The sequence below is a fragment of the Harmonia axyridis genome, chromosome 2 (assembly GCF_914767665.1).
Source record: "Harmonia axyridis chromosome 2, icHarAxyr1.1, whole genome shotgun sequence".
NCBI lineage: Eukaryota > Metazoa > Arthropoda > Insecta > Coleoptera > Coccinellidae > Harmonia > Harmonia axyridis.
The window spans coordinates 32,287,597-32,307,665 of record NC_059502.1 but is presented as its reverse complement, the minus strand read 5'-3'; the positions used below and the strand labels follow the sequence as shown (position 1 = coordinate 32,307,665).

At 31.0% G+C, this 20,069-nt stretch overlaps 4 protein-coding genes across 4 annotated transcripts; all 4 read right to left on the bottom strand.

The window, feature by feature from the left end:
* Nucleotides 1–502: 502 nt before the first annotated feature.
* On the bottom strand, nt 503–2,581 carry LOC123673269 (ankyrin-2-like). The gene is made up of 3 exons (XM_045607749.1): nt 2,578–2,581; nt 1,180–1,326; nt 503–816 (listed from the first exon to the last, which is right to left on the bottom strand). The coding sequence occupies exons 1-3, from the start codon at nt 2,579–2,581 to the stop codon at nt 503–505; spliced, it is 465 nt and encodes a 154-aa protein (XP_045463705.1).
* Nucleotides 2,582–9,233: 6,652 nt separating this feature from the next.
* On the bottom strand, nt 9,234–11,312 carry LOC123673268 (ankyrin-2-like). Its single transcript, XM_045607748.1, has 3 exons — nt 11,309–11,312; nt 9,911–10,057; nt 9,234–9,547 (listed from the first exon to the last, which is right to left on the bottom strand). The coding sequence occupies exons 1-3, from the start codon at nt 11,310–11,312 to the stop codon at nt 9,234–9,236; spliced, it is 465 nt and encodes a 154-aa protein (XP_045463704.1).
* Nucleotides 11,313–14,045: 2,733 nt separating this feature from the next.
* Nucleotides 14,046–16,123, bottom strand: LOC123673267 (ankyrin-2-like). Its single transcript, XM_045607747.1, has 3 exons — nt 16,120–16,123; nt 14,723–14,869; nt 14,046–14,359 (listed from the first exon to the last, which is right to left on the bottom strand). The coding sequence occupies exons 1-3, from the start codon at nt 16,121–16,123 to the stop codon at nt 14,046–14,048; spliced, it is 465 nt and encodes a 154-aa protein (XP_045463703.1).
* A 2,733-nt stretch (nt 16,124–18,856) lies between these two features.
* Nucleotides 18,857–19,832, bottom strand: LOC123673266. Its single transcript, XM_045607745.1, has 2 exons — nt 19,534–19,832; nt 18,857–19,170 (listed from the first exon to the last, which is right to left on the bottom strand). Exons 1-2 carry the CDS (start codon nt 19,820–19,822, stop codon nt 18,857–18,859), a joined length of 603 nt encoding a protein of 200 aa, XP_045463701.1. The 5' UTR covers nt 19,823–19,832.
* Nucleotides 19,833–20,069: the final 237 nt, after the last annotated feature.

The following is a 20,069-nucleotide window of genomic DNA, read 5'->3' as shown; positions in this document are numbered from 1 at the left end:
AATTCTTTTCTACTCCTTTTCTGGAAATCGACATCCAACGAATCACAATGAATTGGATTAACACAGAATTGATATTTTCCATTGATATCTAACAAAATCAGATGTTTCAAAATAGTATGTCGTCTAGAATGGCAGCAGTCCAATAATAATTCATCCAAAAATGTTTTGTTGTCATGATTGACTATATTCGTGTCAGCTTTACTCTTCAACAGTAATTCGAGAAAGAGAATGAACTGGGATTCGTCACAAGAGTAGGATAATGTATGCAGAACTGTGTCGCCGTGAAGGTTTTGCAAATTGACATCAGCTCCTCTTCTGATCAGTAATTCTGCACACTCCAATGCATTATTTATTCTTCCATTTTCAGCAAGCATCTGTAAAGGGGTACACGAATTTTTGCCAAATGAATTCGGGTCACAACCGACATTTAATAAAAATTCTAACAGTTCGATATTAATCTCTCCTTCTTCAGAACATAATGCATGAAGTACTGTATTGCTGTTTATGTCCCTCGCTCTGAGGTTGCGGCTCCGTATTTCAGAAGGGTTTTCACTTGTTCCATCTGGTTGTTTTTCACAGCAAAGAATATCGGTGTTTCCTCGTTTGTGGTTTTCTCCTCACAACATAATTTCTTGTTCAAAAGAGTGATTGTTACGTTCGCATTTGGCAATGTGGCTGCCATGTGCAAGGGTGTGTGTCGACGCAAAAAGGAATCTTCATCATCAACGAAATTATTTAAAATTAATTTCAGAGACTTCTCACATGGAACGTCTTGAGGATTAATGAAACATTTGAATAGTTCAATCAAATATACATCTGAAACAAAATGAGAAAAGAATTAGAAAATCTATACTCACACAGTAGGTTAAACATTGAAAATGTTTATATGTATTTTCCTTTTTTAGGTGGAATCAAAAAACGATCAATTTAGGTATGTCTTTTGACTGATTTTGAATAAGGTTCATTTCTTTTTAGAAACAATTTGAATAATGATTCACTTCACATCTATAAATTCTGAGCAAGAGGATTTTACGATGAATAATATTGAATTCAGTATCAATGTAGTACTACATATATTCAAAATTCCGGCATATTTTAAAAATTAATAAATAATAAGAAGTAGTAAAAATTCTTATAATATTTTTCATTTCCATAATGTAAAGGCATGAATAAACTTACCATTGATCTGTAGAACTCTCTCATAAATTGTTATTTCGTCGTCTAATTCACATGTTGAAAAAGGTTGTGCTCCATTACACAGCAAGCAGAATATAATTCCGTAATCCTTGTAGGAAAATCTTGTTCTTGTCCTCTTCTTAATCAACTCTTTTAAATAATAATTTTGAAAAGATATATCACTCTTTTTCGATTTTATATAACTATATACATAAGAAATTGGAATATGAGAGCCACAATTCACAATCATGTCTTGAATAAAACTTTCTGTTAGATCTTTAAAATCTTCCATGATGTCTATGTCAGATTGATTCACAAACTCAAAAAAAAAATTCAACGATAGGAGATAGGAGTACCTTCTCACTCGGATCATATATAAAAATGAGGCTTCTATGAAGAGGGCAACTATTTAAAACAAAATTCAGGTAGAGATTCGTCAAAAACCTCACTTCAAGTAACATTAAGAATGAGTAATTTTTAATGCAATTTTGAAATGACCTAAACCATTAAGATAACTAAAATTCGAAAATAATTTGAAATCATTAGCTTTCATTTCAGTGAATGTACGAAAAACTCATTTAGACCTGAAAATTTATGAGGAGGGTAGAATAAAATACGAAAATATGATTTTCTCAAAAAACCACCTATATCGTTAGAGAAATGTTTTCTAACTTCCTCATTGTTTTCACAGTTTCGTTTCAGATCCATAAAAATCAAAAGATAAAATATGGTGATCAAGTATAATTATTATTTTTGAGCAATATTACATCATTTGTTATTGAATTTTTTCTTGTGGAAATCGGTAAAAAATCGAATTAATTTTAATGATGACATCCAATTTGTCATCAAGAGAATAAACCCTTTTAGATTTTCCGCTATTTTGTAAGTTTTCAATTTCCATTTTTATATTTTTAGGGATTCTACATTACATTCGAATTCAGTCCCAAAATACAATAATTTGAGAACAGAAACCTTTGTTTCAAACTCACCACACCTAGCAAAAAATTGCTAAATTATTTCATTGAACACTCTATATGTCATAAAGCAAAAAAGATGTTCTTGATGTCATCTAGGTATATGTTTTGGTCTTGTTTATGGCAAATACATGCTGAACAATGTATATCGGAAATTTGTTCATTGAAAGCATTATGTGTGCTTAACCTTTGTTTGTAGATACTGTTTTAAGTTTCTTTTTTTTTTTGCTTTTTCAGAATGTGTGCGAAATCGAATCTTGTTTAGCTAGTATGATTTCAGACGTTATCCACATGAGATTTACTATTGCTGTGTCTGTTCATTAATTTTAATTCAGTTCACTCCAAAAGCATTTTCCTCCAGAAAATGAAATACAACGACACAAATGTAATGAGGATTGTTTCGAGAAATAAATATCATCTACATTACCCATTTTGGAACTCATAAAAAATTGACATCGGTTATCAATATTAATAAAAAAAAAATTTTTAATGTCATAGACAAAATTGTATTACAGAACTTGTCTTAATTACACTTTTAGTGATCATCATTCAGTTAATGAAATTTTAACTGTGTAAAGCTGATGGATCAAGACGATAAGTTTAATTTGATTATATTTCAATCGTTACCTTCCAACCGCTGGAAGATTTATTTTTGGACCTAAATTTAAAATCTTTTGAATGTATAATAGATAATAAAGACTATCCAATCTGATTAAATCGAAAAAAAGACCGAACAAGGATCTATAAACATTTGCTCATTGAAATTTCATACGAAATGTCTAATTTTTACTTATCATTAATGTAATAAATGTTTTCAGGAACGTAGATAAACGTGTAGGAAGATCATTTATGCGTTATGACATTTAAAAGCACTTTTTTCGAAATGTAAGTGATACCTATACGATATTTTCATTTGAGCAATATTCCGTTTGAGGGTTACTACTCTCGTGTGAAAATTTTCAAGTATCACCCTGTATTTCAAGGACTTGTACGGTGTAACAAAAAATAAACATTGTTCCCATAATCAATGTTCAGTATTAATCGATGTTTATAATTTATACAGATTGCACCGTTTGCTAATTATCGATGTTTAGATGAAAAGGAGATATGTTTTGGCAACGTTGCAAACTTTCGACGGTAATCATAGAGAAGTCAAGAATTTCAGTTTTCTAGTATAATGTTCTGTGTATTTTGGGTGCCAAAGTCAAAATTAATTATAAATTATCATTATAAGTAATCATTAAATTATAAATTTTCATCAGAAACTGAATATTTTGAATCCATGTTTCAATTTTGAATTTTCTAACAGGCTTGGATGACCTTCATTCACCACTAGGCTATGGCCAACTACTCATGTTCAACCCTGCATAAATCATCATTAAGGACAATATGTTGTTATTCTGCATTTGCGTCAACTCTATTCTCGTTTTGCTAATTTAATTTTAACCTCTTCCTACATTTTTGCTACCACTGTGTCTTCCAATTGATTTCTGTAGATCACTCACCTGTCTCAGCTCATTCGATAAGCTGTATATAAAATTTAATTCTCATTAAAAATAAACATCAGTTTATATAAATATTGAAACTTTTCATTAGCAGAGACCTTTCAGAGTATTTCAATTACTCGTTATCGATTCAATTATTCGGTTGATTTTATTATTGTCAGGGATAAATTAACCTCAATTTTATTTTTTTGTTACATTATGCAAACGCGAAAATGGCACTATATGAATATAATTAAAACAATAACATATTGAAGAAATTGTTTATTTCTGCAAAGTAAATATTATTAATGAATTATTATTGTAACATGTACCTAACTGAGTGTACAGAACAATAAGTTTTATTGAAATATTGACAAAACATAAATACACTCAACAATATTGAATGAAACAATATCGATTGTGAATATGTATATTGCTTTTATATTTTGATGTAATAGATATTTTCATCCATTTATTTTATTATAACATAATTGCAATATTTACAAATATACATATTTAATTCAAATCAATTATTGAATGAAATTATTCGAATATTCGATGAACTTAAATCGACCTAATGAAAACCTCCGTTTAGATACTTGGTTGTAATAAAAATTTTTATTTTCATATTTATACAAAACAGTTGAAATATTTACAAATATACATATTGAATTCTAATCATTCCTTGAAAAAATTATAACAATATTCAATAAAATTCTATTGACTAAATAATACTTTTACACTTAGTTTTTATAGTAATTTCTTCCACTTTTGAAAATTTTTTTATTTATCTTTCAACAAAAAGCATTTTTGAGGACGAGGTCTTCGATTGGCTAGGTCGAGGTCAATGAACATTTGCCCACTTCATGTACTGGTATGTATTGTAAAATTTCGATTATGGTATAATAATTGAGCTTTCCTTTAGAGACGACAGTGAAAAATTCATGAGCTGCTTGTTGTTCCAGGAATAGTCTTAACCCAGCTTCAAATTTGCATTTGAGTTCACGACCGTAAATTGGGAATTTTCTTTCCTTGAATTCAGACATGGCTGTTATCAATGTTTGATTCCAACACAATCTGGACACTTCCCTTACAGTCGAACTTAGTATTCTCACCAGAGAATATTCCGGTTGTGATTGGAATTGAGCTATTTTGCGGGACCGTAAATGAAGCAATTCTTTTCTACTCCTCTTCTGGAAATCGACATCCAACGAATCACAATGAATTGGATTAACACAGAATTGATATTTTCCATTGATATCTAACAAAATCAGATGTTTCAAAATAGTATGTCGTCTAGAATGGCAGCAGTCCAATAATAATTCATCCAAAAATGTTTTGTTGTCATGATTATTGTATTTCAAGATGTTGGAGAGTGTGGATGTATGTAAGAAGTGCTCTGATAACTTTGTGGTTAACACCAAATTAATAAAATGTGCATTATGTGCAGTGAAACTGCATGTAATATGTGCATCTTTAAAGGATTCATGGTTGAAAATTTTCTCGGAAAATAAAAATGTGAAATGGTTTTGCGATTCATGCTGTGAAAAACTGAAAACATTGGGTGAATCGTCTGTTATTCCACATGATGATAATGAAAAACTTAAAATGGAGATATTATACTTGAACCGTGAAAAAGAATTAATGCAAAAGTCCATAAATGATTTGGATTATACAATTAATTTGCAGAAATTGATAATAAATAAAATTGAAATACCAACACAACAAAAACAGAGTTGTTTTCCGACTACAACAACTTATAATGCGGATAAGCAACCTAACAGTTCTACATCTGGGTCTAAGAACGTATCTAATCTGCAATTAATTAGCGAAGCATCTGTGCAAGATTCGAACATAGGTAACGAAGGTGGCTATGTTAGGAAAACCAGAAGTTCTAAAAATGTGGGAGCAACTATGAATAAAACAAATAAGGGTCCAGATAGTTTGAATGTCAAAAATGTAAACAATGAGGTTGACCATAGTCATGCTGAACAGCCATTAGCTGACAAAAAAACAAATGAATGGAAAGTAGTAACTGCGAAACGCAAAGGCAAGATAGCAACAGTGTGTACTGGAATCAATGCCCCTGAACAAGATACCATCAAGGGTGCACCTAGAAAGCGGTGGATATATCTTGGAAGAGTTGCAGGTGATGTTTCGGAGGAGGCTGTTCAAAAGTACTTGAGTAATTTGAAGACATCAGAGAATATTGTCGTTAAGAAATTGAACACTGTAGGATCTAATTCTGCGTTCAGTATAGGCGCTCCTAATGACGATATTTATAAATTGTTGAATAATAAAGATTTTTGGCCTACTGGTGCAATTATAAGACCTTTTAATTTTCAGAATTTTTTTCAGAAGGGGGGGAGAAGGGACAGCATAGTCTAAGGCTGAGGCTTCTTCATATAAATGTCCAATGTCTTCGTAATAAGATTGAACAAATAGAAGCTTTATGCCTAGATCACGATATTGTTTTGTTCAGTGAACATTGGATGTGTATGAGGGAGCTGGAGCATGTAAAGCTGCATGATTTCACAATTATTTCCTCCTATTCCCGTAGGCATCGTGGTCATGGTGGTGTGGCGGCCGCTGTTAGAAATTCTCATATTGATGAATTTATACCCAGAAATGATATAAACTCAAAAACAGTGGAAGTGGAAAGTGAAGTTTGTGCAATCCAGTCCACTCAATTAAAGACCTTAATTATAGCTGTTTATCGATCTCCACTTGGTAACTTCAATATTTTTCTGGATGTAATTGCAAGTATTTTAGAATTAATAAATGGGTGTGACTTTCGTGTTTTCGTCCTGGGGGATTTTAATGTTAATTTTCTCAGAGATAGTACTAATAAATCTGCGATCGTGGATCTTTTTTCCTCATATGGGCTCCATGGTATTGTGTCGTCTGCTACTAGAGGAAGTGCATGTTTGGATAACATTTTCACAAATGTTGATGAATGTAGTGGTTGCGTGATTGATCTGGGTTTCTCTGACCACTTGGGCATAGAGACTGAATTTGTTTGTGACGTAGGAACACAGAGAGTTAGTAATGTGACTGTGTGCAGACCACTTACTAGGATGGGAATGGATACTCTCAAATATCTGGTGAGGGATATTTGTTGGGATTTTATAGAGGATACTAATATTGGTACTGAGAGCAAGTTTGATATGTTTATTACATTTATAAAGAATTGTGTAGATTTATCGTTTCCGCCAAAAACATATAAGCATTCTGTTAACTCCTTGCCTATTTCTTGGTTCAGTAATGATCTGAAGAATATGCGCGAGAGATTAATTTTTTATAGAGATCTTGTTGAAGTTTATAAGACACCTAATTCGAAGAAAATAGTAAGTGAATATCAAAAATTATATCGACGCGAAATCAAGATTGCAAAAAAGCAATACAATGACAACTATATCCGGAAACACAATTATAATCCAAGATCTGTATGGAATGTTGTCAAAAGTAATACCAATCTGTTGAAGAAAAAAATTACATGTAAAAATAATATCCCCGCCAATAAATTCAACCAATTTTTCATTGATGCACCCAAAGAGATCATCACGAATATACCACCATCTAGAAAGTCATCAGCGGAATTCATGGATAATTACTGTAGTTCAATAGGGTCCAAATTACATGATATACGGTTTAAGTTCTCCCTTGTATCTGAGGCTTTGGTTAGAGATATCATTTCAAAACTAAATAATAAGAGTAGTCGAGACTATTATGGATTCAATACCAAAATACTGAAGAGTCTTGTGAATGAATTAATTGGTCCACTTACCAAATTGATCAATTTATGCTTGAAAAATAACATCTTCCCGAAAATACTTAAGGTAGCAAGAGTTGTTCCTGTTCATAAAAAGGGTTCAGTGCAGTTGGTCAACAACTATAGACCAATATCGATTGTACCATTATTCTCGAAAGTCTTGGAAAAGGTTATGCAGCTGCAGTTAACCTCATATTTTGAGAACAATTGCCTCTTTAATAGCTCCCAATTCGGTTTCAGAGGCGGCCTCTCTACAACTGCTGCCATAACAGAGCTTATGAAAATAATTAATGAAGGTTATAGTGATGGTTTATACGTGGGTGGACTTTTCTGTGACTTGAGCAAGGCTTTTGATTGCGTGTCTACAGAGCATCTTATTTATAAATTGCAGAGGTATCGGTTTGATCAGGGTGCAATTGACCTTTTGGGCTCCTATCTGTCTGATAGGGTGCAGTGTGTTGATCTCGGGGGAGATATTTCTGACTTGTCGAGTGTTGATTGTGGTGTGCCACAGGGATCGGTTCTCGGACCGCTTCTTTTTCTCATCTACGTCAATGATCTTGTAAGTTGTGACCCCGATGCGGACTTTGTTCTTTTTGCTGATGACACAACTGTGCTCAAAAAGGCTCAGTCTAGAGTGCTTATACTTCAGATTTTGAGAGAGTTGTCTTCTGTTGTTTCGGAATGGTTCAATAGCAACCAGCTCAGCTTGAATGAAACGAAGACAGTGTATATGTATTTTTCAATGAGAGATCTAGAAGGAATGAATTCACTTGAGCCAATCAAATTTTTAGGTGTACATATGGAGGGTAATTTGTCATGGAATGCTCACATCGATAAGGTCTGTAACTCTGTTACGTCAGGTGTTTTTGCATTACGATCATTAACTGAGGTTGTATCGGATTCTGTATTATTGTCTGTGTATCGTGGATTCATAGAATCTAGAATAACATATGGTATTTTGTGCTGGGGTCATGATGCAGGTGTGAAACGACTCTTTGGATTGCAAAGAAAGGCTGTCAGAGTTTTGGGTAGACTTAATTATAGAGATGAATGCAAACATGTGTTTCAAGTTAAAAAAATACTTACTGTCCCGTGTCTGTTCATTTTTCAATGTTTGTTGTTTGTAAAGTCGCATATAGAGGAATATAGAACACACCAGGATATTCATGCACATAACACACGCAGAAGAGATCTAATTTATCCTGATTTCCATAGAATCAATAGGATAAAATGCGGTGTAACTTACTATGGGCCTAAGCTTTTCAACAGCCTGCCACCCACGGTGAGGGCGATGCCTAATAAACAATTCAAGCTTTGTTTGAAGGGATATTTGCTGAGTAAATGTTTCTTTTCTTTAGATGAATATTATTTGAATGATTTTCAGGATTTTTCATAAGTATATAAGTATAAATATTTTTCCTTTTGTAATTGACGTATGTAAGCATTGTTAAAAATGTAATAGCATGAATAAAATATTGTTATTGTTATTGTTATTGTTATTGACTATATTCGTGTCAGCTTTACTCTTCAACAGTAATTCGAGAAAGAGAATGAACTGGGATTCGTCACAAGAGTAGGATAATGTATGCAGAACTGTGTCGCCGTGAAGGTTTTGCAAATTGACATCAGCTCCTCTTCTGATCAGTAATTCTGCACACTCCAATGCATTATTTATTCTTCCATTTTCAGCAAGCATCTGTAAAGGGGTACACGAATTTTTGCCAAATGAATTCGGGTCACAACCGACATTTAATAAAAATTCTAACAGTTCGATATTAATCTCTCCTTCTTCAGAACATAATGCATGAAGTACTGTATTGCTGTTTATGTCCCTCGCTCTGAGGTTGCGGCTCCGTATTTCAGAAGGGTTTTCACTTGTTCCATCTGGTTGTTTTTCACAGCAAAGAATATCGGTGTTTCCTCGTTTGTGGTTTTCTCCTCACAACATAATTTCTTGTTCAAAAGAGTGATTGTTACGTTCGCATTTGGCAATGTGGCTGCCATGTGCAAGGGTGTGTGTCGACGCAAAAAGGAATCTTCATCATCAACGAAATTATTTAAAATTAATTTCAGAGACTTCTCACATGGAACGTCTTGAGGATTAATGAAACATTTGAATAGTTCAATCAAATATACATCTGAAACAAAATGAGAAAAGAATTAGAAAATCTATACTCACACAGTAGGTTAAACATTGAAAATGTTTATATGTATTTTCCTTTTTTAGGTGGAATCAAAAAACGATCAATTTAGGTATGTCTTTTGACTGATTTTGAATAAGGTTCATTTCTTTTTAGAAACAATTTGAATAATGATTCACTTCACATCTATAAATTCTGAGCAAGAGGATTTTACGATGAATAATATTGAATTCAGTATCAATGTAGTACTACATATATTCAAAATTCCGGCATATTTTAAAAATTAATAAATAATAAGAAGTAGTAAAAATTCTTATAATATTTTTCATTTCCATAATGTAAAGGCATGAATAAACTTACCATTGATCTGTAGAACTCTCTCATAAATTGTTATTTCGTCGTCTAATTCACATGTTGAAAAAGGTTGTGCTCCATTACACAGCAAGCAGAATATAATTCCGTAATCCTTGTAGGAAAATCTTGTTCTTGTCCTCTTCTTAATCAACTCTTTTAAATAATAATTTTGAAAAGATATATCACTCTTTTTCGATTTTATATAACTATATACATAAGAAATTGGAATATGAGAGCCACAATTCACAATCATGTCTTGAATAAAACTTTCTGTTAGATCTTTAAAATCTTCCATGATGTCTATGTCAGATTGATTCACAAACTCAAAAAAAAAATTCAACGATAGGAGATAGGAGTACCTTCTCACTCGGATCATATATAAAAATGAGGCTTCTATGAAGAGGGCAACTATTTAAAACAAAATTCAGGTAGAGATTCGTCAAAAACCTCACTTCAAGTAACATTAAGAATGAGTAATTTTTAATGCAATTTTGAAATGACCTAAACCATTAAGATAACTAAAATTCGAAAATAATTTGAAATCATTAGCTTTCATTTCAGTGAATGTACGAAAAACTCATTTAGACCTGAAAATTTATGAGGAGGGTAGAATAAAATACGAAAATATGATTTTCTCAAAAAACCACCTATATCGTTAGAGAAATGTTTTCTAACTTCCTCATTGTTTTCACAGTTTCGTTTCAGATCCATAAAAATCAAAAGATAAAATATGGTGATCAAGTATAATTATTATTTTTGAGCAATATTACATCATTTGTTATTGAATTTTTTCTTGTGGAAATCGGTAAAAAATCGAATTAATTTTAATGATGACATCCAATTTGTCATCAAGAGAATAAACCCTTTTAGATTTTCCGCTATTTTGTAAGTTTTCAATTTCCATTTTTATATTTTTAGGGATTCTACATTACATTCGAATTCAGTCCCAAAATACAATAATTTGAGAACAGAAACCTTTGTTTCAAACTCACCACACCTAGCAAAAAATTGCTAAATTATTTCATTGAACACTCTATATGTCATAAAGCAAAAAAGATGTTCTTGATGTCATCTAGGTATATGTTTTGGTCTTGTTTATGGCAAATACATGCTGAACAATGTATATCGGAAATTTGTTCATTGAAAGCATTATGTGTGCTTAACCTTTGTTTGTAGATACTGTTTTAAGTTTCTTTTTTTTTTTGCTTTTTCAGAATGTGTGCGAAATCGAATCTTGTTTAGCTAGTATGATTTCAGACGTTATCCACATGAGATTTACTATTGCTGTGTCTGTTCATTAATTTTAATTCAGTTCACTCCAAAAGCATTTTCCTCCAGAAAATGAAATACAACGACACAAATGTAATGAGGATTGTTTCGAGAAATAAATATCATCTACATTACCCATTTTGGAACTCATAAAAAATTGACATCGGTTATCAATATTAATAAAAAAAAAATTTTTAATGTCATAGACAAAATTGTATTACAGAACTTGTCTTAATTACACTTTTAGTGATCATCATTCAGTTAATGAAATTTTAACTGTGTAAAGCTGATGGATCAAGACGATAAGTTTAATTTGATTATATTTCAATCGTTACCTTCCAACCGCTGGAAGATTTATTTTTGGACCTAAATTTAAAATCTTTTGAATGTATAATAGATAATAAAGACTATCCAATCTGATTAAATCGAAAAAAAGACCGAACAAGGATCTATAAACATTTGCTCATTGAAATTTCATACGAAATGTCTAATTTTTACTTATCATTAATGTAATAAATGTTTTCAGGAACGTAGATAAACGTGTAGGAAGATCATTTATGCGTTATGACATTTAAAAGCACTTTTTTCGAAATGTAAGTGATACCTATACGATATTTTCATTTGAGCAATATTCCGTTTGAGGGTTACTACTCTCGTGTGAAAATTTTCAAGTATCACCCTGTATTTCAAGGACTTGTACGGTGTAACAAAAAATAAACATTGTTCCCATAATCAATGTTCAGTATTAATCGATGTTTATAATTTATACAGATTGCACCGTTTGCTAATTATCGATGTTTAGATGAAAAGGAGATATGTTTTGGCAACGTTGCAAACTTTCGACGGTAATCATAGAGAAGTCAAGAATTTCAGTTTTCTAGTATAATGTTCTGTGTATTTTGGGTGCCAAAGTCAAAATAAATTATAAATTATCATTATAAGTAATCATCAAATTATAATTTTTCATCAGAAACTGAATATTTTGAATCCATGTTTCAATTTTGAATTTTCTAACAGGCTTGGATGACCTTCATTCACCACTAGGCTATGGCCAACTTCTCATGTTCAACCCTGCATAAATCATCATTAAGGACAATATGTTGATATTCTGCATTTGCGTCAACTCTATTCTCGTTTTGCTAATTTAATTTTAACCTCTTCCTACATTTTTGCTACCACTGTGTCTTCCAATTGATTTCTGTAGATCACTCACCTGTCTCAGCTCATTCGATAAGCTGTATATAAAATTTAATTCTCATTAACAATAAACATCAGTTTATATTAATAATGAAACTTTTCATTAGCAGAGACCTTTCAGAGTATTTCAATTACTCGTTATCGATTCAATTATTCGGTTGATTTTATTTTATTATTGTCAGGGATAAATTCACCTCAATTTAATTTTTTTGTTACATTATGCAAACGCGAAAATGGCACTATATGAATATAATTAAAACAATAACATATTGAAGAAATTGTTTATTTCTGCAAAGTAAATATTATTAATGAATTATTATTGTAACATGTACCTAACTGAGTGTACAGAACAATAAGTTTTATTGAAATATTGACAAAACATAAATACACTCAACAATATTGAATGGAACAATATCGATTGTGAATATGTATATTGCTTTTATATTTTGTTGTAATAGATATTTTCATCCATTTATTTTATTATAACATAATTGCAATATTTACAAATATACATATTGAATTCAAATCAATTATTGAATGAAATTATTCGAATATTCGATGAACTTAAATCGACCTAATGAAAACCTCCGTTTAGATACTTGGTTGTAATAAAAATTTTTATTCACATATTTATACAAAACAGTTGAAATATTTACAAATATACATATTGAATTCTAATCATTCCTTGAAAAAATTATAACAATATTCAATAAAATTCTATTGACTAAATAATACTTTTACACTTAGTTTTTATAGTAATTTCTTCCACTTTTGAAAATTTTTTTATTTATCTTTCAACAAAAAGCATTTTTGAGGACGAGGTCTTCGATTGGCTAGGTCGAGGTCAATGAACATTTGCCCACTTCTTGTACTGGTATGTATTTTAAAATTTCGATTATGGTATAATAATTGAGCTTTCCTTTAGAGACGACAGTGAAAAATTCATGAGCTGCTTGTTGTTCCAGGAATAGTCTTAACTCAGCTTCAAATTTGCATTTGAGTTCACGACCGTAAATTGGGAATTTTCTTTCCTTGAATTCAGACATGGCTGTTATCAATGTTTGATTCCAACACAATCTGGACACTTCCCTTACAGTCGAACTTAGTATTCTCACCAGAGAATATTCCGGTTGTGATTGGAATTGAGCTATTTTGCGGGACCGTAAATGAAGCAATTCTTTTCTACTCCTTTTCTGGAAATCGACATCCAACGAATCACAATGAATTGGATTAACACAGAATTGATATTTTCCATTGATATCTAACAAAATCAGATGTTTCAAAATAGTATGTCGTCTAGAATGGCAGCAGTCCAATAATAATTCATCCAAAAATGTTTTGTTGTCATGATTGACTATATTCGTGTCAGCTTTACTCTTCAACAGTAATTCGAGAAAGAGAATGAACTGGGATTCGTCACAAGAGTAGGATAATGTATGCAGAACTGTGTCGCCGTGAAGGTTTTGCAAATTGACATCAGCTCCTCTTCTGATCAGTAATTCTGCACACTCCAATGCATTATTTATTCTTCCATTTTCAGCAAGCATCTGTAAAGGGGTACACGAATTTTTGCCAAATGAATTCGGGTCACAACCGACATTTAATAAAAATTCTAACAGTTCGATATTAATCTCTCCTTCTTCAGAACATAATGCATGAAGTACTGTATTGCTGTTTATGTCCCTCGCTCTGAGGTTGCGGCTCCGTATTTCAGAAGGGTTTTCACTTGTTCCATCTGGTTGTTTTTCACAGCAAAGAATATCGGTGTTTCCTCGTTTGTGGTTTTCTCCTCACAACATAATTTCTTGTTCAAAAGAGTGATTGTTACGTTCGCATTTGGCAATGTGGCTGCCATGTGCAAGGGTGTGTGTCGACGCAAAAAGGAATCTTCATCATCAACGAAATTATTTAAAATTAATTTCAGAGACTTCTCACATGGAACGTCTTGAGGATTAATGAAACATTTGAATAGTTCAATCAAATATACATCTGAAACAAAATGAGAAAAGAATTAGAAAATCTATACTCACACAGTAGGTTAAACATTGAAAATGTTTATATGTATTTTCCTTTTTTAGGTGGTATCAAAAAACGATCAATTTAGGTATGTCTTTTGACTGATTTTGAATAAGGTTCATTTCTTTTTAGAAACAATTTGAATAATGATTCACTTCACATCTATAAATTCTGAGCAAGAGGATTTTACGATGAATAATATTGAATTCAGTATCAATGTAGTACTACATATATTCAAAATTCCGGCATATTTTAAAAATTAATAAATAATAAGAAGTAGTAAAAATTCTTATAATATTTTTCATTTCCATAATGTAAAGGCATGAATAAACTTACCATTGATCTGTAGAACTCTCTCATAAATTGTTATTTCGTCGTCTAATTCACATGTTGAAAAAGGTTGTGCTCCATTACACAGCAAGCAGAATATAATTCCGTAATCCTTGTAGGAAAATCTTGTTCTTGTCCTCTTCTTAATCAACTCTTTTAAATAATAATTTTGAAGATAAATATCACTCTTTTTCGATTTTATATAACTATATACATAAGAAATTGGAATATGAGAGCCACAATTCACAATCATGTCTTGAATAAAACTTTCTGTTAGATCTTTAAAATCTTCCATGATGTCTATGTTAGATTGATTCACAAACTCAAAAAAAAAATTCAACGATAGGAGATAGGAGTACCTTCTCACTCGGATCATATATCAAAATGAGGCTTCTATGAAGAGGGCAACTATTTAAAACAAAATTCAGGTAGAGATTCGTCAAAAACCTCACTTCAAGTAACATTAAGAATGAGTAATTTTTAATGCAATTTTGAAATGACCTAAACCATTAAGATAACTAAAATTCGAAAATAATTTGAAATCATTAGCTTTCATTTCAGTGAATGTACGAAAAACTCATTTAGACCTGAAAATTTATGAGGAGGGTAGAATAAAATACGAAAATATGATTTTCTCAAAAAACCACCTATATCGTTAGAGAAATGTTTTCTAACTTCCTCATTGTTTTCACAGTTTCGTTTCAGATCCATAAAAATCAAAAGATAAAATATGGTGATCAAGTATAATTATTATTTTTGAGCAATATTACATCATTTGTTATTGAATTTTTTCTTGTGGAAATCGGTAAAAAATCGAATTAATTTTAATGATGACATCCAATTTGTCAACAAGAGAATAAACCCTTTTAGATTTTCCGCTATTTTGTAAGTTTTCAATTTCCATTTTTATATTTTTAGGGATTCTACATTACATTCGAATTCAGTCCCAAAATACAATAATTTGAGAACAGAAACCTTTGTTTCAAACTCATCACACCTAGCAAAAAATTGCTAAATTATTTCATTGAACACTCTATATGTCATAAAGCAAAAAAGATGTTCTTGATGTCATCTAGGTATATGTTTTGGTCTTGTTTATGGCAAATACATGCTGAACAATGTATATCGGAAATTTGTTCATTGAAAGCATTATGTGTGCTTAACCTTTGTTTGTAGATACTGTTTTAAGTTTCTTTTTTTTTTGCTTTTTCAGAATGTGTGCGAAATCGAATCTTGTTTAGCTAGTATGATTTCAGACGTTATCCACATGAGATTTACTATTGCGGTGTCTGTTCATTAATTTTAATTCAGTTCACTCCAAGAGCATTTTCCTCCAGAAAATGAAATACAACGACACAAATGTAATAAGGATTGTTTCGAGAAATAAATATCATCTACATTACCCATTTTGGAACTCATAAAAAATTGACATCGGTTATCAATATTAATAAAAAAAAAATTTTTAATGTCAGAGACAAAATTGTATTACAGAACTTGTCTTAATTACAGTTTTAGTGATCATCATTCAGTTAATGAAATTTCAACTGTGTAAAGCTGATGGACCAAGACGATAAGTTTAATTTGATTATATTTCAATCGTTACCTTCCAACCGCTGTAAGATTTATTTTTGGACCTAAATTTAAAATCTTTTGAATGTATAATAGATAATAAAGACTATCCAATCTAATTAAATCGAAAAAAAGACCGAACAAGGATCTATAAACATTTGCTCATTGAAATTTCATACGAAATGACTAATTTTTACTTATCATTAATGTAATAAATGTTTTCAGGAACGTAGATAAACGTGTAGGAAGATCATTTATGCGTTATGACATTTAAAAGCACTTTTTTCGAAATGTAAGTGATACCTATACGATATTTTCATTTGAGCAATATTCCGTTTGAGGGTTACTACTCTCGTGTGAAAATTTTCAAGTATCACCCTGTATTTCAAGGACTTGTACGGTGTTACAAAAAATAAACATTGTTCCCATAATCAATGTTCAGTAATAATCGATGTTTATAATTTATACAGATTGCACCGTTTGCTAATTATCGATGTTTAGATGAAAAGGAAATATGTTTTGGCAACGTTGCAAACTTTCGACGGTAATCATAGAGAAGTCAAGAATTTCAGTTTTCTAGTATAATGTTCTGTGTATTTTGGGTGCCAAAGTCAAAATAAATTATAAATTATCATTATAAGTAATCATTAAATTATAATTTTTCATCAGAAACTGAATATTTTGAATCCATGTTTCAATTTTGAATTTTCTAACAGGCTTGGATGACCTTCATTCACCACTAGGCTATGGCCAACTACTCATGTTCAACCCTGCATAAATCATCATTAAGGACAATATGTTGATATTCTGCATTTGCGTCAACTCTATTCTCGTTTTGCTAATTTAATTTTAACCTCTTCCAACATTTTTGCTACCACTGTGTCTTCCAATTGATATCTGTAGATCACTCACCTGTCTTAGCTCATTCGATAAGCTGTATATAAAATTTAATTCTCATTAAAAATAAACATCAGTTTATATTAATAATGAAACTTTTCATTAGCAGAGACCTTTCAGAGTATTTCAATTACTCGTTATCGATTCAATTATTCGGTTGATTTTATTTTATTACTGTCAGGGATAAATTCACCTCAATTTAATTTTTTTGTTACATTATGCAAACGCGAAAATGGCACTATATGAATATAATTAAAACAATAACATATTGAAGAAATTATTTATTTCTGCAAAGTAAATATTATTAATGAATTATTATTGTAACATGTACCTAACTGAGTGTACAGAACAATAAGTTTTATTGAAATATTGACAAAACATAAATACACTCAACAATATTGAATGAAACAATATCGATTGTGAATATGTATATTGCTTTTATATTTTGTTGTAATAGATATTTTCATCCATTTATTTTATTATAACATAATTGCAATATTTACAAATATACATATTGAATTCAAATCAATTATTGAATAAAATTATTCGAATATTCGATGAATTTAAATCGACCTAATGAAAACCTCCGTTTAGATACTTGGTTGTAATAAAAATTTTTATTCACATATTTATACAAAACAGTTGAAATATTTACAAATATACATATTGAATTCTAATCATTCCTTGAAAAAATTATAACAATATTCAATAAAATTCTATTGACTAAATAATACTTTTACACTTAGTTTTTATAGTAATTTCTTCCACTTCTGAAAATTTTTTTATTTATCTTTCAACAAAAAGCATTTTTGAGGACGAGGTCTTCGATTGGCTAGGTCGAGGTCAATGAACATTTGCCCACTTCTTGTACTGGTATGTATTTTAAAATTTCGATTATGGTATAATAATTGAGCTTTCCTTTAGAGACGACAGTGAAAAATTCATGAGCTGCTTGTTGTTCCAGGAATAGTCTTAACCCAGCTTCAAATTTGCATTTGAGTTCACGACCGTAAATTGGGAATTTTCTTTCCTTGAATTCAGACATGGCTGTTATCAATGTTTGATTCCAACACAATCTGGACACTTCCCTTACAGTCGAACTTAGTATTCTCACCAGAGAATATTCCGGTTGTGATTGAAATTGACCTATTTTGCGGGACCGTAAATGAAGCAATTCTTTTCTACTCCTTTTCTGGAAATCGACATCCAACGGATCACAATGAATTGGATTAACACAGAATTGATATTTTCCATTGATATCTAACAAAATCAGATGTTTCAAAATAGTATGTCGTCTAGAATGGCAGCAGTCCAATAATAATTCATCCAAAAATGTTTTGTTGTCATGATTGACTATATTCGTGTCAGCTTTACTCTTCAAAAGTAATTCGAGAAAGAGAATGAACTGGGATTCGTCACAAGAGTAGGATAATGTATGCAGAACTGTGTCGCCGTGAAGGTTTTGCAAATTGACATCAGCTACTCTTCTGATCAGTAATTCTGCACACTCCAATGCATTATTTATTCTTCCATTTTCAGCAAGCATCTGTAAAGGGGTACACGAATTTTTGCCAAATGAATTCGGGTCACAACCGACATTTAATAAAAATTCTAACAGTTCGATATTAATCTCTCCTTCTTCAGAACATAATGCATGAAGTACTGTATTGCTGTTTATGTCCCTCGCTCTGAGGTTGCGGCTCCGTATTTCAGAAGGGTTTTCACTTGTTCCATCTGGTTGTTTTTCACAGCAAAGAATATCGGTGTTTCCTCGTTTGTGGTTTTCTCCTCACAACATAATTTCTTGTTCAAAAGAGTGATTGTTACGTTCGCATTTGGCAATGTGGCTGCCATGTGCAAGGGTGTGTGTCGACGCAAAAAGGAATCTTCATCATCAACGAAATTATTTAAAATTAATTTCAGAGACTTCTCACATGGAACGTCTTGAGGATTAATGAAACATTTGAATAGTTCAATCAAATATACATCTGAAACAAAATGAGAAAAGAATTAGAAAATCTATACTCACACAGTAGGTTAAACATTGAAAATGTTTATATGTATTTTCCTTTTTTAGGTGGTATCAAAAAACGATCAATTTAGGTATGTCTTTTGACTGATTTTGAATAAGGTTCATTTCTTTTTAGAAACAATTTGAATAATGATTCACTTCACATCTATAAATTCTGAGCAAGAGGATTTTACGATGAATAATATTGAATTCAGTATCAATGTAGTACTACATATATTCAAAATTCCGGCATATTTTAAAAATTAATAAATAATAAGAAGTAGTAAAAATTCTTATAATATTTTTCATTTCCATAATGTAAAGGCATGATTAAACTTACCATTGATCTGTAGAACTCTCTCATAAATTGTTATTTCGTCGTCTAATTCACATGTTGAAAAAGGTTGTGCTCCATTACACAGCAAGCAGAATATAATTCCGTAATCCTTGTAGGAAAATCTTGTTCTTGTCCTCTTCTTAATCAACTCTTTTAAATAATAATTTTGAAAAGAAATATCACTCTTTTTCGATTTTATATAACTATATACATAAGAAATTGGAATATGAGAGCCACAATTCACAATCATGTCTTGAATAAAACTTTCTGTTAGATCTTTAAAATCTTCCATGATGTCTATGTTAGATTGATTCACAAACTCAAAAAAAAAAAATTCAACGATAGGAGATAGGAGTACCTTCTCACTCGGATCATATATAAAAATGAGGCTTCTATGAAGAGGGCAACTATTTAAAACAAAATTCAGGTAGAGATTCGTCAAAAACCTCACTTCAAGTAACATTAAGAATGAGTAATTTTTAATGCAATTTTGAAATGACCTAAACCATTAAGATAACTAAAATTCGAAAATAATTTGA

Bases quoted from the DNA above. Each gene is read 5' to 3' on its own strand.
- LOC123673266 (XM_045607745.1), bottom strand. From the start codon at position 19,822: ATGGAAGATTTTAAAGATCTAACAGAAAGTTTTATTCAAGACATGATT. The intron at 19,171-19,533 runs GTAAGTTTAATC...ATTTTGTTTCAG, and splicing joins GAGAGTTCTACAGATCAATG to ATGTATATTTGATTGAACTA.
- LOC123673269 (XM_045607749.1), bottom strand. The intron at 817-1,179 runs GTAAGTTTATTC...ATTTTGTTTCAG, and splicing joins GAGAGTTCTACAGATCAATG to ATGTATATTTGATTGAACTA.
- LOC123673267 (XM_045607747.1), bottom strand. The intron at 14,360-14,722 runs GTAAGTTTATTC...ATTTTGTTTCAG, and splicing joins GAGAGTTCTACAGATCAATG to ATGTATATTTGATTGAACTA.
- LOC123673268 (XM_045607748.1), bottom strand. The intron at 9,548-9,910 runs GTAAGTTTATTC...ATTTTGTTTCAG, and splicing joins GAGAGTTCTACAGATCAATG to ATGTATATTTGATTGAACTA.